Source organism: Aureobasidium melanogenum (genome assembly GCF_000721775.1).
Source record: "Aureobasidium melanogenum CBS 110374 unplaced genomic scaffold scaffold_20, whole genome shotgun sequence".
In the NCBI taxonomy this organism is placed as follows: Eukaryota; Fungi; Ascomycota; class Dothideomycetes; order Dothideales; family Saccotheciaceae; genus Aureobasidium; species Aureobasidium melanogenum.
In genome coordinates, this window is record NW_024470072.1 from 405,263 (window position 1) to 425,608 (window position 20,346).

Consider the following 20,346-nt stretch of genomic DNA (forward strand, 5'->3'; position numbering starts at 1 on the left):
TCGGCTTCCTTCTTTGCTCAGCGGGGTTTTCGTGATACCTTGATCTCAATCACGAGTGTACTTTTGATATCCACAGTCGGCATGTGTTCGCTCGTATTCTAAGCAAGGTAAGCCGATAGGCTCAGCAGCCATGTCCACGTAGGTCTGCGTGGCCTGTAGCTTCCACTCACTATGTGGCCAAACATACCACACGTGTCTTCCCTGCTGTATTGCTCTCGAAGCGCATGCCAGGAGAGTACATAAGCCCACCATAACTGCAAAGCCAACTTCACAATTTACTTTCTTGACCTACTTCAATGACTCAATTCACCATGGCAGCGAGAAAGATGCCCTCATACATCACTTCTTCACGCACCTGGGCTCTAGCTGACCCAACGAGCACTACGAACGCCATGAAGGGTTTCGAGCCTCTGAGCTTTAGCGGCATCCATGTGTCTATAGACACTGACAGTGATCCTGAGTACAACTACAGCTCGCACGTGCCCAATCCGCCAGGCCAATCCCAGTCTGGCCGCCAAACACTTCACCCGACTTCTGCAATCAGTCACGACATTCCTGCAGCCCCTAGAGCAAGGCCGAGACTCCATACTAGGATACTCGATCGCTCCATTGCTCGACAGGTCCCTCCTGTGGGCCCCGCGCGATCGAATTCTGCCTCTGAATATGGTCAAACTTGGGGAGGCCACGTTGAACATATGCATGGTGTTGATCGTGTGCTCTCAAGAACACTCACGCCCTGCTATTCTGTGGGGAACCATCCGTGCTGGCCGGGTCCTCTAGCCTCCCCATTCTCTTTGGAACTTAACGCCTTGATGAACACTCTAGTGATCCCAACTCAGCCACATGCATCTACCAGGCGTCTGAGACCTGGCAGGAACAATTCAGGACTTGTCTCACTTACCGAGATAGCCACACGTTTCCGACTTGAACATGGTAGCATACAGACCCTGAACGCTGCGGCAGAAAAACCCGATGTTCTCAAGTTCATTGTCCTGTTCAGCAATTACGAGAATGGCAACCACGGCTGCTATCGCAAGCTGGCCGTATCTGCAAAGGTCAATCTCCATCTTCTCCCCGGCCATGAACTCCCTTACCCGGATCAGGACGCTGGAGAGCCTGAGCATGAGCACGATGATCCCAGCAACGCATTTCCAGACCCTGACCTGATAGATTTGCGCAGCCGTACGGTATCAGCGGCTTCTGAGAGACCTGAAGTCGCTTCCTCCTCGTCGGCTGCATCAACTTCGCCTACCTCCACTCAACCACTTGGTGATGCAACAAAGACAAGTAATCTCCAACCTATCGCTGTATTCTCTAAAGTCCGATCCTCAAGTCAGCTCAAGGAGTTCACGTTCCTAGGCTGGTATGAGCTTGAGGAGACGGAATTCTTCGCTCCTGGGTCTTCCGCATTGGTCAAGATGTTGGAGCAAAAAAGTGGAAGAGCCTGGGAAGAGGATCTTGAGAGCGAATGGGCGAAGATCAAGTTAGTAAGACAAGGACGAAGCGAGAACGTGCGCCTTGATGAGCTGTGATGGATGGTTGAGGAAAACTCGGTCTTCCTGATAATGGAACTTGGGCTTGTTTCTGCTGATACTTGTTGCGGTCGATGTCATCAGAATGTTGATAGCAATTGTAGTGGTCAAGAATGTTTTGATACCTCAATCCTGTGTATGATACTTTCTTTTATTTCGGCCATGTTCTGAAGGATTCCAATGTAGCTTTATGAATGCACCATGGTTTTCAGGAGCAAGTGTTGATCTCGGAGAGATATTATTGCACGGTTTCCCTGTGGTCATATCCTAACGAAGGTAAACAATCTTAGATTCTATGCCTTCTCTAGAGATATCTATCTGCGTGGAAGACCCGTCCAACTAGGACGTTTTGTTGGTTTGTGGACCACTGGAGGGGTGACTGAACTCTTGAATATATTCCAATCGTAACAGTATCGGCGAGCACACTTTCCACTAAAAAGGCATGAGCCTTACTCTCAGCTGCTTCGTTCTTACCCTCGAACATTCTTGGCTTGTGTCCACAGTTTGCTGTCCCATCTTCACATGCTCTTGACGTCTGAGGAAGGAGTCATCAAGATGGCACCTTCAGCGTCAAGCTCAGGCCATGCTCGCGCAATCCCCTTTCACATACCATCACCTCGTCTCACTCATCACTGTCACTGTCATCTCTAGATATCATCTATCTCAACTAAACAGCCGCCTCTGCGACCTTATCCATCCTGCCTTCCCTGACTTCACATCCATCATGGGTCTTTGGGTTTGTCGCATTAGACTCCACACTCAAGGAATTAGCTAACAATTCGCAGGGTGGACTCTTTCTTGCCATCGTAGCTCTTTTCCTACCTCCACTATCCGTCCTCAAAAGAACGGGCTGCGACCATCATCTGTTCATCAATATCGTCCTCACCTTGTTCGGCTGGACACCTGGTATTCTGCATGCCTGGTACATCATTCTACGCTTCCCAGACGGCAGAAGAGCTGCAGAGTTGAGAGATGATGTCAGAAGAGGGCGTGCTAAGGTCGTTTACCAAGGCTATGGACTACCAGCAATTGGAGCCGGCACCTACTACTTCCCTGCACAGCAAGAGACTCGATACCGCTACTAGAGGCACGGTCCCGCCGAGATCTATGTCCAGTATCCGGATGGAAGGTTCTACAAGTACAAAGAGCTCGGTTGCTGGTCGAAGGGTGAATGCCCAGGACAACCTGTGCAGCGCATCGTCGTGTTGCAACAACAAGATCCTCTCAAGCCACATCTCCTGCAACAGTTTCAATACCATCCCAAGTTCGAGCCAAAACAAAATTCAGTCTTCGACCCGGACGTCAACGACGAAGATTCACAAGCCGCCGAGGAGCCATTGAGGACACTTTACATCGAAGAAACTGGACCAGAGCCTGAAGAAGCCACACTCGACACCAGACTTCCAGAACCGATGCCTGATGGAGAACCAACCTCAGATGAAGAGTGGGTCACAGACGGAGAAGTGGTCTCAGTTGAAGAGCCGTCTCGACTCAGCTACTCCTCGACGTCTCACATCAGAGAAAAAGCGAGGGCGTGGTAGATTGAAGGTGATACGTCAACGATACTGAAGCGAACCTACAAATGCCCACGATTAGCTCAACCATCTTCTTATGAGCATTGTTGCTTATCGCAGGATGCCTGGGGTCATGCGAGATGATTTTTCAGATGCGGTAACACTTTATGTGCATGACGACATTACATTTCTTCTTGGGTGTCGGGATACTAGCTTTCTGGCCAGTTGATCCGAATTCTTCGTGCGAACTTCAGACCTGTGTACTTCCAGCGGTTGAGTAGTTACACCTATCCAAATACGTCGTCTTGCTTGGGTGGTTACTTCACGAGCCAATGTGGCCTTGGGCGCCTAGCTCAGCTGAGGATGGAAAGCAGAACTCGTGACCTTCGCTGCTGCAATCTCATATACACTGCTCCCGCTTATTCGATACCCTAGTAGTGCTAAGGAAGTACAATGTTGATGTCAGAGGCAAGTAGCTCACAACACGTCTGAGGGAAGCATGATCCGGAATCTTGGCAGACTTTGCCCACCTCAATCGGACGGACTTTGTATAACACAACACTTTCTATCAGCTCGATACACCGTGCACACCATGAATCGAGCACACTGTGCTTCGGACCCATATAGCTTATCCTGTGGCTCATTTGAGTCAAGCAGATTGGCGGCTACATCCACTTATAGTCGATTCACTCCTCGGAGATTAAGACTTTCCTTCTGATCCATCGACAACCAAGCGACAGCCAGGAACTGCATCTTCATAAATGAGAACTGACTGCCCGTCAGTCCAGCTTTTGATTCGTAGCAGTCTTGTTACGTTGATGCCTCGGCGCGAAACAACAATATGGACACCGAAGATCTGGAAGCAATTATCGCTAGTTTTCGCAGCCTTCATGTCGACGAAGATGATGAAGCTCTTAGACAGCGTATGGAGCAAAGCATTCAGGAGTACAATACAAAAGCTCGGGAGAGCAACCTTCGCTTTGTGCGCGAATGCGTAGAGGCTGTCGCTGCAGCCGGTCTAGAGACAGAACAAGAGAAACTCAACCGAATGGCCCACGTCTTCTTCGCCATGAAGGACTGGGGAACCAACATCGATTTTGACGCCAAGCCGCATCTCAAGCCAGAGCAAGCTGGTGACTACGGCTGGCCGCCAGAACGCCTTGATCAGGTCCTAGACTTGCCGCAATTGAGCAGAGACAGCCTGAAGCCCGCTTTCAGCAGAGATTTTTCTGCCATGCTTGTCCAAGAGATGACGAAATTTGTGTTTGGAGAGCATGCTGAGCCATCTGTTGTGCCTCGAGAGTTGGTCGCTTTCTTTAGCTGTGTCAGTGGTGTGTACGACCTGGGTTACAACCGACTCGGGCTCTGTCAGTTCGAAGCCCCGGTCAAGGAAGGCGTATCGCAAGAAGAGATGCACGAGACCCTTGAGAGGAACAGCATATTCCCTGAAGATATCGAGGAAGATATGCCATCTGGATACGGATTTGAGCAATTAGACCTGTTAGGAGGCTTCCACTTTGGTTGGAACACTGGGGTTTGGAGAGATGAGCCAGTTCGACAGTGGAATAGCTATTACCTCTTCTGCCGCTCCAAGGATGACGAGGATGTCACTGCGATGTGGGGTAAGGATGATGAGGAAGTCAACACGAAATGGGGTTGGCGTGTCGTTGTGCATTTGGAAAGCGACCACGGCGAAGGCATAGTGGCACCACTCAAGATCTTCGACACGATTTTCGATTTCTTGCAATGGTATGGAAGCTGGTATGATCGGTTGGATCGTGCTCGGTTCTTGAAGGAATTGGTTGAGGGGATCGAATTCGACTGAGTCAATGGTAGGTTTGACAGAAAAGTGGCAGACCGAGGAGGCACGAGGTGAAGTACCAGGATACTATCAGCAGGAAGGATCTAGGCAGTAGCGCCTTTGGATCTGCTAGACCTGATCATTCAACAACAGAACAGGTGGGTATAGTCTCTCTTGAGTATAGGACTCTTGTGATAATGTAGCTGCCGAGAACAACAGTAGGTCTCAAACCGCGGATTCACCGAAGGGCTATCCTCATGAGTCTTGCGAGTTAAAGGGCTTGGCTACTATAGTTCAGCATTAGACCCACACGTAAGGTCTTTTTGGGAAATTACCACTGGTCACACTTGGCAGCTAACCAGGCAGTAGCCAAGCCCAGCTCTCAAACAGATAAAAGCTTCTCATCGAACCATGCTCATTCTTTCCAATCATACTAATCTGTCCGTCGGCCTTGTCAAAAAGATGTCGGAAGATCTTGAAAGAACTGTCGCCGGCACACACAACGTCGCCATCGACTCAGACGCCTTAACTCTCAAACAGGAAATGCACCTTGCAGTCCAGTCGTACAATCAAAAATCCAAAGAGAGCAACCTACGTCTCCTCCGCGACTGCGTTAACGCTATTTCCACTCTCAATCTCACCGAGCAGGAAAAACTCAATCGTATAGCTCAAATCCTCTTTAGATCAGAGGACTGGGGTCAGAATGAGGATTTCAGCAACCAGCCAGAGAGCGCCCCGAAACAGGTTGGCGACTATGGATGGCCACCCGAGCGGCTAGAGCAAGTGTTAGGATTGCCACAGCTACAGAGGAATTGCTATAGACTTCCCTATAGCGAGAAGTTCTCAACTATGCTGGTGGAAGAGATGATCAAGGTTGTGTTCAAGGGGCGGGAGGAGCACAAAGTGGTTGTGCCGCAAGAACTGATCGCGTTCTTCGGTTTTGTAAGTGGAGTTCTCAGTCTTGATTATGATCGGCGTGGACTTTGTCCTTTTGAAGCTCCAATCAAGGAAGTTGTGTCTAAAGCGAGCCGAGATCATCTCGTCTGCGACGATGGATGTCTGTTCAACCTTGTGCATGAAGATGTGGAGCAAGAAACCCTGGTTCGAGAGCAGATGCGCGAAATACTTGATGGGAGGAACAAAGCTCCTAAGGCTACCGTAAAAAACTTCAACGACACGTGGGCAGACCTCTTCGAGATGGATGTACTCTCACGCCTGGATGTCTTGGGCGGCTTTCAATTCGGCTGGTCCATCGGAATATGTAAATATGAGCCAGTCGAGTGGTGGCATAGCTACTACCTCTTTTGCCGTCACAAGGCGGACCAAGACAACGCTGACGACACCAAAAAGACCCAAGACGACAAAGACGAAGCAGAGTGGGCCTGGCGCGTGGTCATTCATCTCGAAAGCGATTTCGACGACGGTATAGTCCACCCAACCAGGATCTTCGACTCCATCTTCGAGTTCTTGAATTGGTATGGCGATTGGTATAATCGTCTAGACCTGGAGGACTTCTTGGAGAAGTTGGTCGAAGATTATGAGTTTGGCGAATAAGGTCATTGCAAATTGTTAAGTTGAGCGGCATTGACATCTACCATTTGAGAGAAGCAATGGATTGATTCCTCAGACTCCACGTTCTTGAGGAGCTCGCACTTCAGGTTATTCACGATGTTGAATTCCAAACCTGTTTTGGCCCTTTCGATTGAAGCGTAACAAAACTGCTGTTCTGCTTGTCTTGAGATTTCCCGGAGCATGAGATTAATTCAAACGTGAATTCCAACATCAACATACATGGATCTTAGTATCCTTGCATAATCGCCTTCAAGATTGCGACCTTCGTTTCGAACATCAAAGTATCTGCCAAAAGTTTTTCATGGAATTCGTTTGGGAAGGAGTGAAGGCAAGGAGTGAAGTTGACGGATGATCCTGAAGAGGCAAGTGCGGCCGAGTTGCGGTATCTTGACGAGGAAGGTATCCCGAGTTTACATCACATGAGGCCTTCCCTTCTTGATCATTCACATGCAAAACATCTTTGCTGGTGATTTCTCATTCTTCAAACAAGTTCAACCTGGCAAAAGACTATATAACTGTCGCGCGAGACATCACCTGCAAAACTCAATCATGCCGCCAAGAACACTTTACTTTGTTCGCCACGCTCAAGGGGAGCACAATGCACAGGTGAATTGGCACCAACATCATTCTTAAAACGAAATCTGACAATAGCTATAGCACGACGACGGTATCCCTGATGCAGTCTTGACACCCCATGGTAAATCTCAATGCCGCGATCTCAGTGCCTCATTTGCACATCATGATTCCGTGGCATTGGTTGTCTCGTCACCTCTGCGCCGTGCTCTTCAGACAGCTGTGCACGCTTTCGCACCCGCCTTACAGAGAGATGGAGTGAGGGTTGTTCTACAGCCAATGGCACAGGAAATGAATGCATATCCCTGTGATATTGGTACAGATCGAGATGAACTGGAGAGACAGGTCAAAGCTGGAGAGCTTTGGGACACAGAACTGAGTGTTCCGAGTAACAAGATCGATTTCAATGTGGTTGAGGAGGGATGGAACGTTAAGGTAGGCCCTTCAGAATCTGGATATGCCAATGCTGACAAAACGCAGGAAGGAAAATGGGCTCCAGATAGGGCATCCGTCCAGAAACGCGCTGCAAAGCTTCGCTCTTGGTTGTTCGGCCGCAAGGAAGATGTTGTGGTTGTGGTCTCGCATGGCGGCTTCTTGCACGCCTTGACCGAAGACTGGTCCAGCTTCAATGCTTCTCTTGGTGAGTCGACAATTCGAAGATTGCTGAAACAGTTCTCGCTGACATGACAAGGTACCGGATGGCAGAACTGCGAGATCAGAGAGTTTGTGTTCACCGAGAAGTCGACACAAAGCAGTGCGCACGTCGTCGAGAAGGCGACGCTGGCTCCGAAGCCGAATGGAGGAGAGACAGAGCCTCATGTCGTGAAGGAGGTAGAAGACGTGGGCCTGACTGAGAAGTAGCATTTGGCGAGCCAGATGCTACAGAGCAAGGGCAGTCGAGAGACTGTGTCATATCGTGACCCGAGGTGCGGTCGGCCAGTGTCGTCGCTTCTACGTCGGACAAGAAACTTGAACAGAGCAAAGATGGTAGAAGAGCGAGACTAGCGCTTCACTCAACCTCTTGAATGCCGGCGGCCTTTTCTCTGCCTTGCTTGTGTCCCATGAGTCGGCCTAGGATGTCCTTCTCCTTTTGCTCCTTTTCTTTCTGTTGCTTGTTGTGCTCCTGGTCATCTTCCTCATCATCCTCGCTGCTGTCTTCACTACTATCTTCCGAGCTCTCGCCTGAGCTATCATCGCTGCTGCTGTCTTCTCCCTCTTTCTTTTCCTCCATGACACCCAAGCCAAGCTCCATCTCGACGTACTCATCACCGTCGCCTACGTCCTCAAGCCTCTTGCCCTCGAGGCCACCTTCTTTCGCAAGCTTCTCGAGCTCAGCATTCGCGGCTGCCATTTGTGGGAGGAAAGCCTGAAGACGTGACTGGAGGTCTGAGGTCGCAGGGCGTGTGAAGTTTGGCTTTTGCTTCTTAGGACGAATGGTGGGAATCGAGGTAGGAAGGGAGGAAGAGGATTGCGACGGCGCCGGCGACTGCGAGGGCGAGTTTTGATCTGACATGTTGCGTGTTCACTGGAACAGGTCCAATCAGCGAGAGATAGGGAGACGTATTATGCGTGATGCGAACCGAGTTGTTATGGAAGCGGAAGAAAAAATACAAAAAATTCTTGAAATGAGATCATTGCCGAAAGCGTGGGGTAGGACGCAGCGTTCACCCGTGCCAAGACCCTCGAAGGGTTCACGAGGGGTTCACTCTTCTTGTTTCAAGTCGACGAATTTGACCATCTCATCCCTTGAAGATCTCAGCATCATCTTCGTATTCCAGCGGACGCGTCTTGCGGCGCGGTTTTCCCCTGACTTGGAGTTTGAGCAGATCTTGTCTGTATTTTCGCCGAGCTATATCTGGGAAGAAAGCTCCGCGAGATTACGCCGTACATCCGGACAACTATAGGAGAAGTGCATCGTCCGATCAATCTTCCTCTGCAACCCTGTCGTATATACGTCAATGATAATATAGACAGGCTTCTTGGCTACCGTTTTAAGCCCAGCTGTTTATCCTTGTCAAGCCTTTGCGGCCAGCTTATTCATGATTTTCGATACTGCTCTTTAGGCGAGCACTGTAACCAGAACTACGAGTCAAGAGAATTGCGCCCACCTAACAATGATCAGGCTCTCTGACTTGCAGCTTACGAATGCTGGTGGACCATCATTTTGCCATTGTGCATAACAATGGTTGAGGACTTGAGATATTTACCTCGACATGGATACCATGCCGTTTCCACTGGTTTCGTTTTCTTGCAACGGAGCTGCAGGAACGTATGGGTGGGGGAAAGCGAGGTTTGATAGGTGCTTCAGGCACGTTATAGATCAGCCATGTCACGTCTGCATGCAGTGCTTGACTGTTTGCTGGTCGGGAGTCTGTCTCATCGCGGAGCTGTGAAGCAGGACTCTTACCCGAAGTGAAGGAGACCTGAAACGTGCCTGACACAGTGAGTGAGAATGCAGTACCGGAATGGACAAATGGAAGGGATATAATTCTGTCTGTGGTGATGGTAGAAGTACGAGTAAGTGTTCCCTTCTTCGGTGTCATGGAGAGATCTACCAGACTTTATGTCGTTTGTCTTACTTCGATACTCCGGACGTTCGCCGTGCACGAACGATTATATTGAGATGGCCTTGTCAAAGCTCATGAAAGATGCTCTGATCGCTTCGCATGCGAGGTCGTCTCTTGGCGCTTGCCTCGACCAATCACAAGCGTTGCATGCAAGATTTCGCGCAAGGATCGACAAAAGACTGTGTTTCAGAAGTTTTCAAGAGGGGTCATCGCACGTCTCATCCTCATCAAACCACCAAACGGGTACAACTTCGTGTGGAAGAACAGAGAACATGCACATACATAGCAGGTGTGTGACGTTGCCTGGTAGTCCGTGTACTGGAGGATGAACAAGGCGATCTACCCTGTGCTGTCAATCGCTACTTCCCCGTCAAAAGCTTTGGTATATCCATCCTGCCGAAATGCAAAAACTGTTCTGTTCCTTCCTACATCGCCTTTAGAGCTCGATCTCATTTTACAACCTCGTTTGCGAGGCAGGCTCCACTCCGTGCATTCAGAATTCCACGATTCAATTCTTCCTTGCAGCTTGATTTCGCTTTCATTCACATTACACAAAGCACGCGACAAGACTCACCGCCATCATCAAGAGCGTGCAAAGCTTGCCTGGTGCAATTGTCATTAATTCTTGATAGCCTGGTGCTTTCTCACGGGCGTCTTTAAAACTACAACACCATCACCAAACTCATCACAAAAACAACATCAACACTACCATCAGCCACCCATACACACTACCAACCATGTATCACCCGACAATGTTGTTCATCGCGTTCTTGCTTGTCCTGCAATTTGCATCAGCGGTCACACTCAACGACTTCACCCCACGCTTGACCGACTTGACTGGCGCCTGCAAGACCATCTACTCTTCTGACATCGATGGCTGTGATGGTGGAGACTTCCAAACTAGAGACTGCTCTTCCTCTTGCCTTTCGGCCTTGCTTGCATTGGGATCCTCCGTCAGAAGCTCTTGTCAAAGTCAACAGTATGGTGCTAGCAACATCATCGCTGCTTTCATGAACGGCCAGGGCATCCAGGATCTTTGCAACAATGCTGCCAGCGCAACTCAAGCTAGCAGTGCTCAGAAGACCTCGGCATCATTCTCAATCGGCTCCAGCACCATGACTGTCAGCGACATGACTCCTACCAGCACCGGCATCATAGTCGATACGTCCAGCATGAGCACTAGCTTTGTCACCGCGCTTAGTACCGCTACCATTCGACCACTGCCCCAGTCCAGCAGCTCCGACCCTGATGTGTTCACTGGCGTCACATCTACCATCACCGGAACGTCTCTCGCCTTCGCCACAAGCACGCCGTCATCAGTACTCATGGCCACCCAGACCACACTCTCATCAACTACTCAGGCTGCCAAGCACTCTCAGACCGAAGAGGGCAGTGGCGGTTCTCCCTTCGACACATCTGCAGCCCACCGAAGCAGAGCTTCTTACCTGGCACTGCTGAGCGGTGTTTTGACCTTCCTATTTCTGTAGGAGAGGCTACCTGCCTGTTCCTGTTGTTTCGTTGTTTCCTTTAGCCTCTCTATGGGCACTGCATGAGCGATGCATCGGCACTTATTCCTTTTGTTTCAACAATACCCATTTGACGTTTTTGTAATGTGCCACGTTACGTCCGCACAAATAAATAGTAATCACAAGCATGGCCTCTTGAGCGCCAGACATCCACCATCAACTCTCGCATTTCTTTGACTTTGATTTCGTGAACAGCTAGGACAATCACAAGCTGGAGGGCGATGCATGGTCACGCTGTCCAGCATGCAAATCTCAGTGGCCGGGAAACAGAAGTACAACAGCGAACCAAGATCACTTCTCGATTCACACTTCTAGGGTACGGACTTTGCGGCTTTTGCTCGCGCGAAACAAGGATTGCTAATCTGCTGCGAACGAAGATAGGGAAAAGTCAAGAAAAGGGCAGGAACTGCCGGATACCGTGACATCATGATTGGCCAAAACGACGGAGCTATTCTCCGCAGAGTTCCGAGTCAGCCTCATCCTTGTCAAAGTCGACAAGCAACAGAAGGAGTTCCTTGAACTTGCAGGGTTGTAACATGACAGCTAGAAGATGAGAATGATCCGAGGGACGAGACGAGAAAAGCATGCCCTGTATAACCTCTTCGAGAAGAAAGAGGCTCCGAAAGTTCCGCGAGATAAACTCCTGTCTCCCCGCGTTCGATCAAGCTAGTGCGTGCGATCTGTGGTCAGGTTTGAACCAATTGATCTTAATCACTCAGACATGGGTGGCCAGCCTCTTCAAGAATACGATTGTGTACGAAGTACGTCAGGGACACCGCATGGAGTGGTGCTTTCTCATAATAAAGGCCAGCCGAGCCTGCCCGGCTCAGTCGTTATCTACCCTGGTTCCCCTCGTCGCATTCTCTTGCACATCCACCTACCTACGACTCTACTAATTTGCGACACTGACTAGCAAACATGACTTCTGTTGCCGTTGGCCCCACTCAGCAGGGCTCCGGCGAGCTTAAAGATTTCAAGGTCTCTGGAGAAGCGCCATACTACGCCGAAGAACGAGAGGGATGGAAGGGATATATCGAGTGGGAGGCATGTCTACCAACAATCAAAACTCGTCACCTAGACACGTTTCTGACATCCTGTCCAGAAATACCCAGAGAAGAAAAAGCACGCTGAGAAGATTCTCGCCAATTACAAGTTCCCTCCACCTCCAGAATTTCAGCTTGTGCCTCTGCCCGATCAAAATCCTATCCTGGAAGGTGTAAGATGGAAGCAATATCACTATGCTATGGGAGAGACTCTCAAGGATATCCCAGATATCAGGTACGGTGTTCCTAAGATAAGGCGGAGAAATGGCAACTAATCGGAGTAGCTGGAAGTACGTCAAGCAGGAAAAGAGTGAGGACATGATTCATGTCTTGCAATTTCCCTACAACGGAGAGCCTCCTAGGGTACTTTTTATCCCTTCTAAGAAATCAAAAACACACACTAACGACATCTCAAAACCTTAGGACCGTCTGGTAGAGACTGAGATTACCAGCAACAAGGACCATTTCATCCGCAACCACGGAGGTGTCCCCGAAATTGACGCTGGGCAATATACCCTGGACATTGAAGGCCTAGTAAACGACCCCAAGAGACTCACACTCGCAGACCTGCAAAACGAAGAACTGTTCCCTCGCCAAAGTAACGTCGTCAGTTTGCAATGCTCTGGAACCCGCCGTATCGAGCAGATTCACGAATACCCTGGCGATGGTGATGAATTGATCAACGCACCATGGGGTGAAGGTGCTATTGGAACAGCACGATGGACAGGTGTCAGTTTGAAGAAGGTTATCAAGTACTGTGGTGGCCTCAAAGATGGTGGCGAAGGCATTCATCTTGAGTTCTACGGTGCTGATACCTACTTCAAGAAGGGTAAGGTGTATAACTATGTGGTCAGTGTGCCCTGGAGAAAGGTCAAGATCAACGAGGTTTTGCTCGCATGGGAGATGAACGGCGAGCCTTTGCCAAAAATCCACGGTTTCCCTCTTCGTACCGTCGTGTTCGGATGTGAGTGACTTGACCTCTTCGACATGCAACGTTTGCTGACCAAAGTTGAAAAGACATTGGAGCCAGAAGTTGCAAATGGCTCTACAAGATCAAAGCCATCAGAGGCCCTAGTCTTGCTCCCGTTCAAGCGAAGGAATACCTCTACTACACACCCCAAGTCGGCAAGCAAAACGCCATGTACAGCAACGGTTTCAGCATCCAAGACATGCCCGTCTCCTCGGCCATCATGACTCCCGTCAACATGGCCCAAATCATCCACGACGGCAAGATCAAGATGCGCGGTTGGGCCTACTCAGGCGGTGGCCATTGGCCCGTCCGCGTCGAGGTCTCTGGCGACGGCGGCAGTATCTGGTATGAAGTGCCCTACGAGAAAATGAGTACAAAGTATTACTATGCTTGGAGGCTTTGGGAGATTGATCTTCCAGTTGATGCAGAAGGGTGGTTGGAGTTGTGTGTCAGGACTTGGGACAATGCCATGAATACCCAACCTACCTATGTGCGCTCGGCTTGGAACTGGGACTTGCACGTTACTTCGAGTTGGTAAGTTTTTTTGCATGTTCCTTCCTGTTGCTACGGACAGAGGACAGAAGAATCTTTATGCTAATTTGCTGGTATAGTCACCGTGTCAAGATCTACAGCATCAACAAGAGCAGACCTCTTACAGCTCAGAGACTGAAGCTTCTTGAGGAGAAGGGTGTTCCTATGGTGCCTATCACTCACCCCATGGAGTTTGACCTCGAGTCTGAGGATCACTATCTGGATGAGATGAGAAAGCAAGGTGGTCGTGAACCCCAGGAGTAAGGATGAGAAGTTTGAATAAGAGTTTTGGAAGGAGTTTATGTAACGAAGCATACATTTGCAACCCACGATGAGATATTGTAATGAGAATACTGTTAGGAACGAGTCTGCTTTGCCTCCAATTGCGCTATACACCACACTCCCAGCCCGCTTCGTCCGACAAAGTGAGCTGTAAAAAGTCGGGTTGGAGTTTGAATTCGACACTCGTCCGCAGAGACACGACTTTGAGCTACAACCTCATCCTTCCTCACACCTATCTCTGCAGAGTATTCCTCCTACTCAACCCATTCCCCTGCTCTCCCTTCCCAAAAACCATCTTCAACGCTTGTTCTAGCGCTCTATCATCATACCTCCCACTCTGCCCATACAACCTAATGCCCTCAATACCTGCTTGAGCCAATTCCTCTCTATCCACTTTGGGCGCCTCCTTAGTCTCCATGTACACCAGATGAGTAACGTAGACCCCATACTCTTTGAGCTCAGGAGGAGGTAAGCCTCTACTCTCAGCACACGCATTCGCAATCGCAGCGATAAAGTCTATAGCCGTGAAGGGGGTGCTGCTGGGGCCGGTTTCCCTGTCTATACTGCTGTTGAGCAATAAAACCTTGTTGCGAACATTTGGCGCAACAATCGCATTTCCCACACCCCTAAGAATGATACTGGGGATGATCGAAGTAAACAGCGATCCAATACTATAAATCACCATTGAAGAATTTGCAAGCGCATCTAGCACGCGAGGATTTGCGGGACAACTCATCTCTTGGCCATAAGGGTTGATATACCACAGCCTCTGTATCCTAGCCGGCAGATCCTCTTCTTGGAGTTTTGAAAAGTTTATAGCTGGGCGGCGGAGAGAAGGTAATGAGCCAGGCAGATTTGCATCTTCGACATTGTCTTGTTCTTCTGTTTCGCGACGGATGCGGGTTGGCGAGGGTGGTGAGGTGGATTGTGGGAGAGCGGAAGAAGGAGCTAATGGGTGGGAGATGTTGTTTTGGCCTGTGATGTGGGTGCCATCTGCTAGAGAGACGGAGATGTGGTGCGAGAAGTTTGTGTTTATGGCGGGGAGGACGGTTATGCTGGTTGGTACGTTGCAGACGCTGCTGAGGAGGTAAATTGCTGATTCTAGACTGCCGGAGAAGAGGCGGGCGCTGGTTTTGTCTGTTAGTTGTCTTTGAGTTCTTTGAATATGCAAGTTGTACTCACCCGGTCAAGAACAGGTTTCCAATACTTGCGGAGGAGAAGTCGAATCTAGAGCTTGGTCTCATTCTCTTGACAATCTCTTGATTGACCAAGTTCAAGAAGCTTCTGATCAGCTCTTTCTTAGGCGTGGATATCTGCTGCCACAGCGGATGTAGAGACTCGACTATCTCCAGCCATTCTAGACGTGCTTCTTTGGGATCTGGTGGTAGGCGATGATTGAAAAGTGCTTTGATGGACGCGGCCTCAGAGTGAGGATCACCATTGTCAGGGATCAGGCGGACCAGTCTACCTGTTTAGGAGAGCAAAGCTTAGCATCTTATTGATAGGGAGGAGAGGACTGTCGTGGTCGTTAAAAGAAAGGTATTGACTACTTACTACGTAGATCACCGATGCCTGTACTTTATGTCAGCATAGAATCTCAACGATACACATAATCTAGACATTCACGTACCAGGACCGCCAAACACTCGAATCAGCTCGCTAGAACTCCCGCCATTGTCACTGATAGGAATGACATAGTTAAGCACACTATTGTTGGCTTGTGCGAGATTTGTAAACACATCGACGAGATGGTTGGTAGCTGATACGCAATGTCAGTTTCTTGATTCCATGAATGGACTGTCGAGGCGCCTAAACATACCCGTGCCACCACCAAAGATTGTTATCTGACTACATCTGGCAGATGGATTTGGAGATGGAAGCCGAAGTGACCCTGGCCAAGTATTTCGTGGTGGTTGAGTTTCCATTGGTCGCGTGCGCAGTTATATTTTCTTCAGAGGTTGAGCCAGATAGACTGGAGCAGACCACAAATGTAGATAATAGAGGTTAAAGACAGGTTGCGGGATTGATGCTTGCGCAGAGAGTTGTTGACAGGTGGTTGCCGTTGTTTGCTTGCACCTCAGGATTTCGCAATCACTATCAACAATGTCTGCGTGTCAGTGTCCAGAGTGCGACAGAGCAGCCGTACACTTCGAAGATATCAATCAATATTGTTCAGACTTTTGTTCGAATGATGCGGTGATGTTAGTTGAGATGTTTTCGTTGATCGATATGATCGAGGAGCGATTGCAGCGTTCGTTCTTGGTAGACACAGCCGGCCCGACAATCCGAGAGGATGGAAGGATTGCTTCAGCAATGGACTACAGTCTCGAATGCTTCGCTAAGGGCGTCAAATCTGACACTGATGAATTGGTCTACGGGAGTGCGAAGGATGGATTCGCTGACACTCAGATCGATCTAGACACATGGGTATCCGCGACTTTAGTTCTCAATTTGCTCAGCGATTCGAGGTAGAAGCTTCTCATTGTACTCGACCAACTTTAGGAAATCTCGAGATGTCAGACTGGCACAATATGTTCAAGGGTTATTCTTTTGATTGTCTAGCATAATGACTAAGAAAGAAGAAGAGACGAGGCTGAAGAAGTGGTTGGTGGATGGTTGAATGTACATGACGGCGGAAGTAGCAGCTCTCTGGATATCAAAGTGGATGTGTCATGATTTAATGTTGCTTTGTGGTAACACCGTGGCCGGCAGGGGCAGAAGCAAAGATGCCCTCCTCGTTCTTCTGGTAGTCGGTACCAATGTTGATGCCGCCCTCTCTCTCGGCGCGTCTTCTTCTCTTCTCGAGCAATGATTCCTTGGTCTCTTGGAGGATGCGCAGCTGTCTCTCTTCAACACCTTGCAGCCAGTAGCCGAAGCTTGCGCCAATGCCGCCGAACAGAGGGTATGCCCAGAGGGAGTTGCGCTGAATGATGGGACGCATCTCAATGCCGAGTTGCCAGACGCGGACGGCGATGCCTGTAGGATGTTATGAGTCATTGCGCCCGACTTTTGATCTGTATAACAGGAGATGCGCACCGAAACCGCCCCAGAAAAGGATCTTGGACATTGCGACTGGTGATGTGACGAGAGTGGTATCGGTGGTGGTCGGATCGGGGTCGCACTGCAGCTGAAAAGAGCTCCTGGCTCAGCAGTACGTCGGTGGATGGGTTGGAGGAGGGGTGGGTGGATGTCTTGAATAGACTTGTTGGCGACAGTATGCAATCGACAATTGCTGACCTTCTCGTCGTGTCTGGCTGCGTCTGCGTCCGAAGACGCTCGTTCCTGCCTTCAAGCTCGGTCTTGGCAGAGTCTCTGCTCCGCGCGCCTTCCGCATCCCGCATCACCGTCTCCAGAATCCAGACTTGCTTCGATTAATTATTACCATCGTCAACACTTGTTCTTTCATCCACCATGGCAGCGGCGACCGACACGACTGCCGGTGCCCAGCCAGACATGTCGAGACGCAAACCCCCTCGTGTCTCGGACCTGCCTCTTTCTTCGTCCAAGCGTGCATCCATCGACAGTCTGTTGCACACCTTTAAGAAGAAGGGCCAGTTCGACGACCTGCGCAAGAACACTTTTGCCCAATTTGATCACGGTGTATGCGAATCTACTTGTATCGTAGATTCCACTTCTGACAAAATTACACGCAGCCAACAAAGGACACTTTAGTCGAATCAATCCGCTCCTTCGTAGACGCCGAAATCGATCGTGACCCTGTGAAATACCTCGCCAAGAACCCTCGCCTCGCTGCTCCCCTCCTCGAAGGTGCTGCCGCTCGTGCAGACATCTATCCAAAGACCGAAGCCGTCATTGATCTTTTCATCCAAGACTATCTCCACACTGCCGAACAAGCTCTACGGGACATCCGCAGGAGCGACATTGGTGAAGAAGCTGCAAAGCAAGAGGAGGACGCTGGTAACAAACCCGATTCAGTCTACGCCGAAGCCTCACAACGCCGTCACAAAGAACGTCTCGAACGTCATGCCGAGGAAATGAAGGAACAAGCGAAGAAGGAACGTGCTCAGCAGAAGAAGGCCGAGCTCGAGGCTTTGAAACAGCGCGAGCAGGAACTGAAGAAGGAGAAGGAACGTCTGGAGGTTCTGCAGAAGAAACAATCCGAAAGAGCAGAGTTTCGCAGGAAAGAGGAAGAGAGAAAGAAGGCTCGTATCAAGGCTCTTGCCGAGGAGCGCGAGAAGAAGGAGAAACTGCTCGAAGAAGAACGCAAGAAAGAAGAGGAAGAGAGAGCCAAACGCAAGAAGATTCAAGAAGAGGAAGAGGCCAAGCGTCTCGAGCAGGAGGCTATGCGCATGCTGCTCGAAGAAGGTCAAGCCATGGCCTCCAAATCTGGAGCCAAGAAGATGGAACGCGAACGTGAACGCAGCGAGAGTCTGGACAGAAGATATGCCCGCAGAGATCGCGACCGCGATCGTGATCGAGACCGCCGTTCACCATCAGCAGACCGCCATTACCGTCCTGCAGACCGAGACCGCGACAGGCTCAGAGAAAGAGGCTACGACCGCTATGAGGGTCGACGCGAATCCACCTTGCGTGAAATCAGTGCCGAACGCGAGGCATGGAAAGCGAAACAACTCCGCGACAAGGACCGTCGCAGCAGATCTCCCTCTCGTGATCGCCGTCCCGCACGCCGTGATCGTTCTCGCAGTCCTCTTAACAGGGGCGACCGCTACGTTCCCTCCGATCGCCAGGATCGTGACCGTGATACACGCAGAAGACGCTCTCGTACTCGCTCTCCTAGAGGTCAGGGCGATCGCTACGTCCCATCTGACCGTCACACCCGTGATCGCTCGAGAGACAGAGACAGAGATCGTGATCGCGACCGCGATGTGCGTGACAGGGATAGGGAAAGAGACAGAGACAGAGATCGTGAGCGAGATCGTGACCGCGAGCGTGAGAGAGAAAAGGAGCGCGACAAGGATCGTGATAGAGATCGTGAAAAGGATCGCGAGCGAGATAGAGACAGGGACAGAGAAAGAGACCGCGAACGAGAAAGAGAGCGCGATCGTGACAGAGATCGTGACCGCCGCCGCAGAGACGACGACAGACCAAAGACCGACCGCTACGTACCCTCTGCGAGCGCTGGTGCCTCACGTCGTGACAGCGAAAAGGCCGGCAGTAAGCGCGATCGTTCACGCTCAAGAAGCCGCGATGCCAGGTAGAACCGCAACGAGCTTCGAGTTACGACATGGTTGTCTGGATGCCTCCGAGCGGATGGAGGACTCTTGAAGTTTTGAGACTGGAGGCCTGGTCTTCGATGGAGGAGTCATGCGGGAATTTCAAGATTGCATTATGGTAGGCGTTCATGACTTTTTGTTATTCACTTGGCTTTTAGCATTGCATGATACCCCTGATTACTGGCAGTATTAAGGAAGAATTTATCCACTCACTCCCTTATTTGAGCTGCCTATCTCGTCGTTCCTTCCCTTGTCGCTCCAGGTTTGCCCCTTCCTCCTACTTGCATTCTTGTTACGTTGTCGCACAGCGCGTTATCCTTTCAAGAATCACTCACGGCGTCCATCACTGATTGATTGGGTGGGCTCTGTACGAGATTGCCGATCTATGAGACCTTTTAGAGCAAAATCTCAGGATTCAAACAATGTCACTTACGTATAACCGCGAGTGTCGAGCTCCAGGGCAAATTAATTGAGCAAGTCTTTGTAGGCATCCTCAGGGATACCGCGATTACCCTTTTCATAAGCGTCATGGTATTTGCAGCGCTTGTCCTGTATGGGTCTTCATAGGATAATAGTCCACTTCTCAGAACCAGCGTCAACGTTACAAGTAAGGATGAATTGAGAGTCCTTTAGAAAGTTGGAAGCTAATAAGCCAGGGGGAGGTTGGACACAGTCATCATGTTTAAACAGTTGTACTCTGAAATCGGCATATTACATAAGTTTGTCCTGCCTCCTGCGCTGTATGAAAAAGCAAAAGGGTATCATTGGTCGCTGGTTGCCATCTCCACCACCACAAGCGATTTATTGGCTCTCTCACTCAGCTCTCTTGCAGTGAGACTTTTGGTCGCTCTCCACGAGTATCTACTAGCCTGGCCTCAAAGTCAGTAACCCATCCCGACTCTCAACCTCCATCTCGAAATCCATTCCACTTACAGTATACTCTCTGTCCTCCCCCTCATTCATAGACAACAAAGATACATCTGCCTCGCCGTCATCTTCAACATCTCCCTATACGCCTCCTCCGGCGTACCCCCTTTGCCATGATAATCATTCATCAGGACCTTAGCATCTCCCCTTTCCCTGGGTTTTAGTTGATCGAGGAAGACAGTCCATTGGCCTCCTTCAACGCCATCACAAGCTAGACATAGTCGAAATTGTTGTAGGTTGGGGTATTCGAGGATCTCTAGATTGTCTGTAGGATTGAGGTCAGGAATGTAGTACTTTTTTTTGAATGGTGGTC

General features: G+C 50.0%; 11 protein-coding genes across 11 annotated transcripts; 8 read left to right on the plus strand and 3 right to left on the minus strand.

Annotated features, from left to right (window-relative positions):
- Nucleotides 1-311: 311 nt before the first annotated feature.
- On the plus strand, nucleotides 312-1,532 carry M437DRAFT_86865 (uncharacterized protein; the record flags this gene model as incomplete). The annotated part of the gene is made up of 1 exon (XM_041028541.1): nucleotides 312-1,532. The coding sequence occupies one exon, from the start codon at nucleotides 312-314 to the stop codon at nucleotides 1,530-1,532; it is 1,221 nt and encodes a 406-aa protein (XP_040877427.1).
- A 767-nt stretch (nucleotides 1,533-2,299) lies between these two features.
- M437DRAFT_12944 (uncharacterized protein) lies at nucleotides 2,300-2,464 on the plus strand (the record flags this gene model as incomplete). The annotated part of the gene is made up of 1 exon (XM_041018688.1): nucleotides 2,300-2,464. A coding segment is annotated over one exon (165 nt), but the record flags the coding sequence as incomplete, so codon positions are not given.
- Nucleotides 2,465-3,887: 1,423 nt separating this feature from the next.
- On the plus strand, nucleotides 3,888-4,871 carry M437DRAFT_68309 (uncharacterized protein; the record flags this gene model as incomplete). Its single annotated transcript, XM_041025094.1, has 1 exon — nucleotides 3,888-4,871. The coding sequence occupies one exon, from the start codon at nucleotides 3,888-3,890 to the stop codon at nucleotides 4,869-4,871; it is 984 nt and encodes a 327-aa protein (XP_040877429.1).
- Nucleotides 4,872-5,309: 438 nt separating this feature from the next.
- M437DRAFT_86868 (uncharacterized protein) lies at nucleotides 5,310-6,401 on the plus strand (the record flags this gene model as incomplete). Its single annotated transcript, XM_041028542.1, has 1 exon — nucleotides 5,310-6,401. The coding sequence occupies one exon, from the start codon at nucleotides 5,310-5,312 to the stop codon at nucleotides 6,399-6,401; it is 1,092 nt and encodes a 363-aa protein (XP_040877430.1).
- A 567-nt stretch (nucleotides 6,402-6,968) lies between these two features.
- M437DRAFT_34398 (phosphoglycerate mutase family protein) lies at nucleotides 6,969-7,823 on the plus strand (the record flags this gene model as incomplete). The annotated part of the gene is made up of 4 exons (XM_041019276.1): nucleotides 6,969-7,025; nucleotides 7,077-7,427; nucleotides 7,473-7,632; nucleotides 7,684-7,823. Coding segments are annotated over 4 exons (708 nt in total), but the record flags the coding sequence as incomplete, so codon positions are not given.
- A 178-nt stretch (nucleotides 7,824-8,001) lies between these two features.
- M437DRAFT_77479 (uncharacterized protein) lies at nucleotides 8,002-8,505 on the minus strand (the record flags this gene model as incomplete). The annotated part of the gene is made up of 1 exon (XM_041026816.1): nucleotides 8,002-8,505. The coding sequence occupies one exon, from the start codon at nucleotides 8,503-8,505 to the stop codon at nucleotides 8,002-8,004; it is 504 nt and encodes a 167-aa protein (XP_040877432.1).
- A 1,806-nt stretch (nucleotides 8,506-10,311) lies between these two features.
- On the plus strand, nucleotides 10,312-11,046 carry M437DRAFT_54419 (uncharacterized protein; the record flags this gene model as incomplete). Its single annotated transcript, XM_041022689.1, has 1 exon — nucleotides 10,312-11,046. One exon carries the CDS (start codon nucleotides 10,312-10,314, stop codon nucleotides 11,044-11,046), a length of 735 nt encoding a protein of 244 aa, XP_040877433.1.
- Nucleotides 11,047-12,003: 957 nt separating this feature from the next.
- On the plus strand, nucleotides 12,004-13,893 carry M437DRAFT_77481 (molybdopterin binding oxidoreductase; the record flags this gene model as incomplete). Its single annotated transcript, XM_041026817.1, has 6 exons — nucleotides 12,004-12,129; nucleotides 12,188-12,363; nucleotides 12,413-12,491; nucleotides 12,552-13,092; nucleotides 13,146-13,632; nucleotides 13,710-13,893. The coding sequence occupies 6 exons, from the start codon at nucleotides 12,004-12,006 to the stop codon at nucleotides 13,891-13,893; spliced, it is 1,593 nt and encodes a 530-aa protein (XP_040877434.1).
- Nucleotides 13,894-14,143: 250 nt separating this feature from the next.
- M437DRAFT_77482 (UPF0052 domain protein) lies at nucleotides 14,144-15,836 on the minus strand (the record flags this gene model as incomplete). The annotated part of the gene is made up of 5 exons (XM_041026818.1): nucleotides 14,144-15,038; nucleotides 15,094-15,379; nucleotides 15,466-15,483; nucleotides 15,542-15,670; nucleotides 15,731-15,836. 5 exons carry the CDS (start codon nucleotides 15,834-15,836, stop codon nucleotides 14,144-14,146), a joined length of 1,434 nt encoding a protein of 477 aa, XP_040877435.1.
- Nucleotides 15,837-16,588: 752 nt separating this feature from the next.
- M437DRAFT_86874 (uncharacterized protein) lies at nucleotides 16,589-16,978 on the minus strand (the record flags this gene model as incomplete). Its single annotated transcript, XM_041028543.1, has 2 exons — nucleotides 16,589-16,887; nucleotides 16,948-16,978. The coding sequence occupies 2 exons, from the start codon at nucleotides 16,976-16,978 to the stop codon at nucleotides 16,589-16,591; spliced, it is 330 nt and encodes a 109-aa protein (XP_040877436.1).
- Nucleotides 16,979-17,322: 344 nt separating this feature from the next.
- Nucleotides 17,323-19,091, plus strand: M437DRAFT_68316 (uncharacterized protein; the record flags this gene model as incomplete). The annotated part of the gene is made up of 2 exons (XM_041025095.1): nucleotides 17,323-17,511; nucleotides 17,565-19,091. 2 exons carry the CDS (start codon nucleotides 17,323-17,325, stop codon nucleotides 19,089-19,091), a joined length of 1,716 nt encoding a protein of 571 aa, XP_040877437.1.
- Between the last annotated feature and the right edge of the window lie 1,255 nt (nucleotides 19,092-20,346).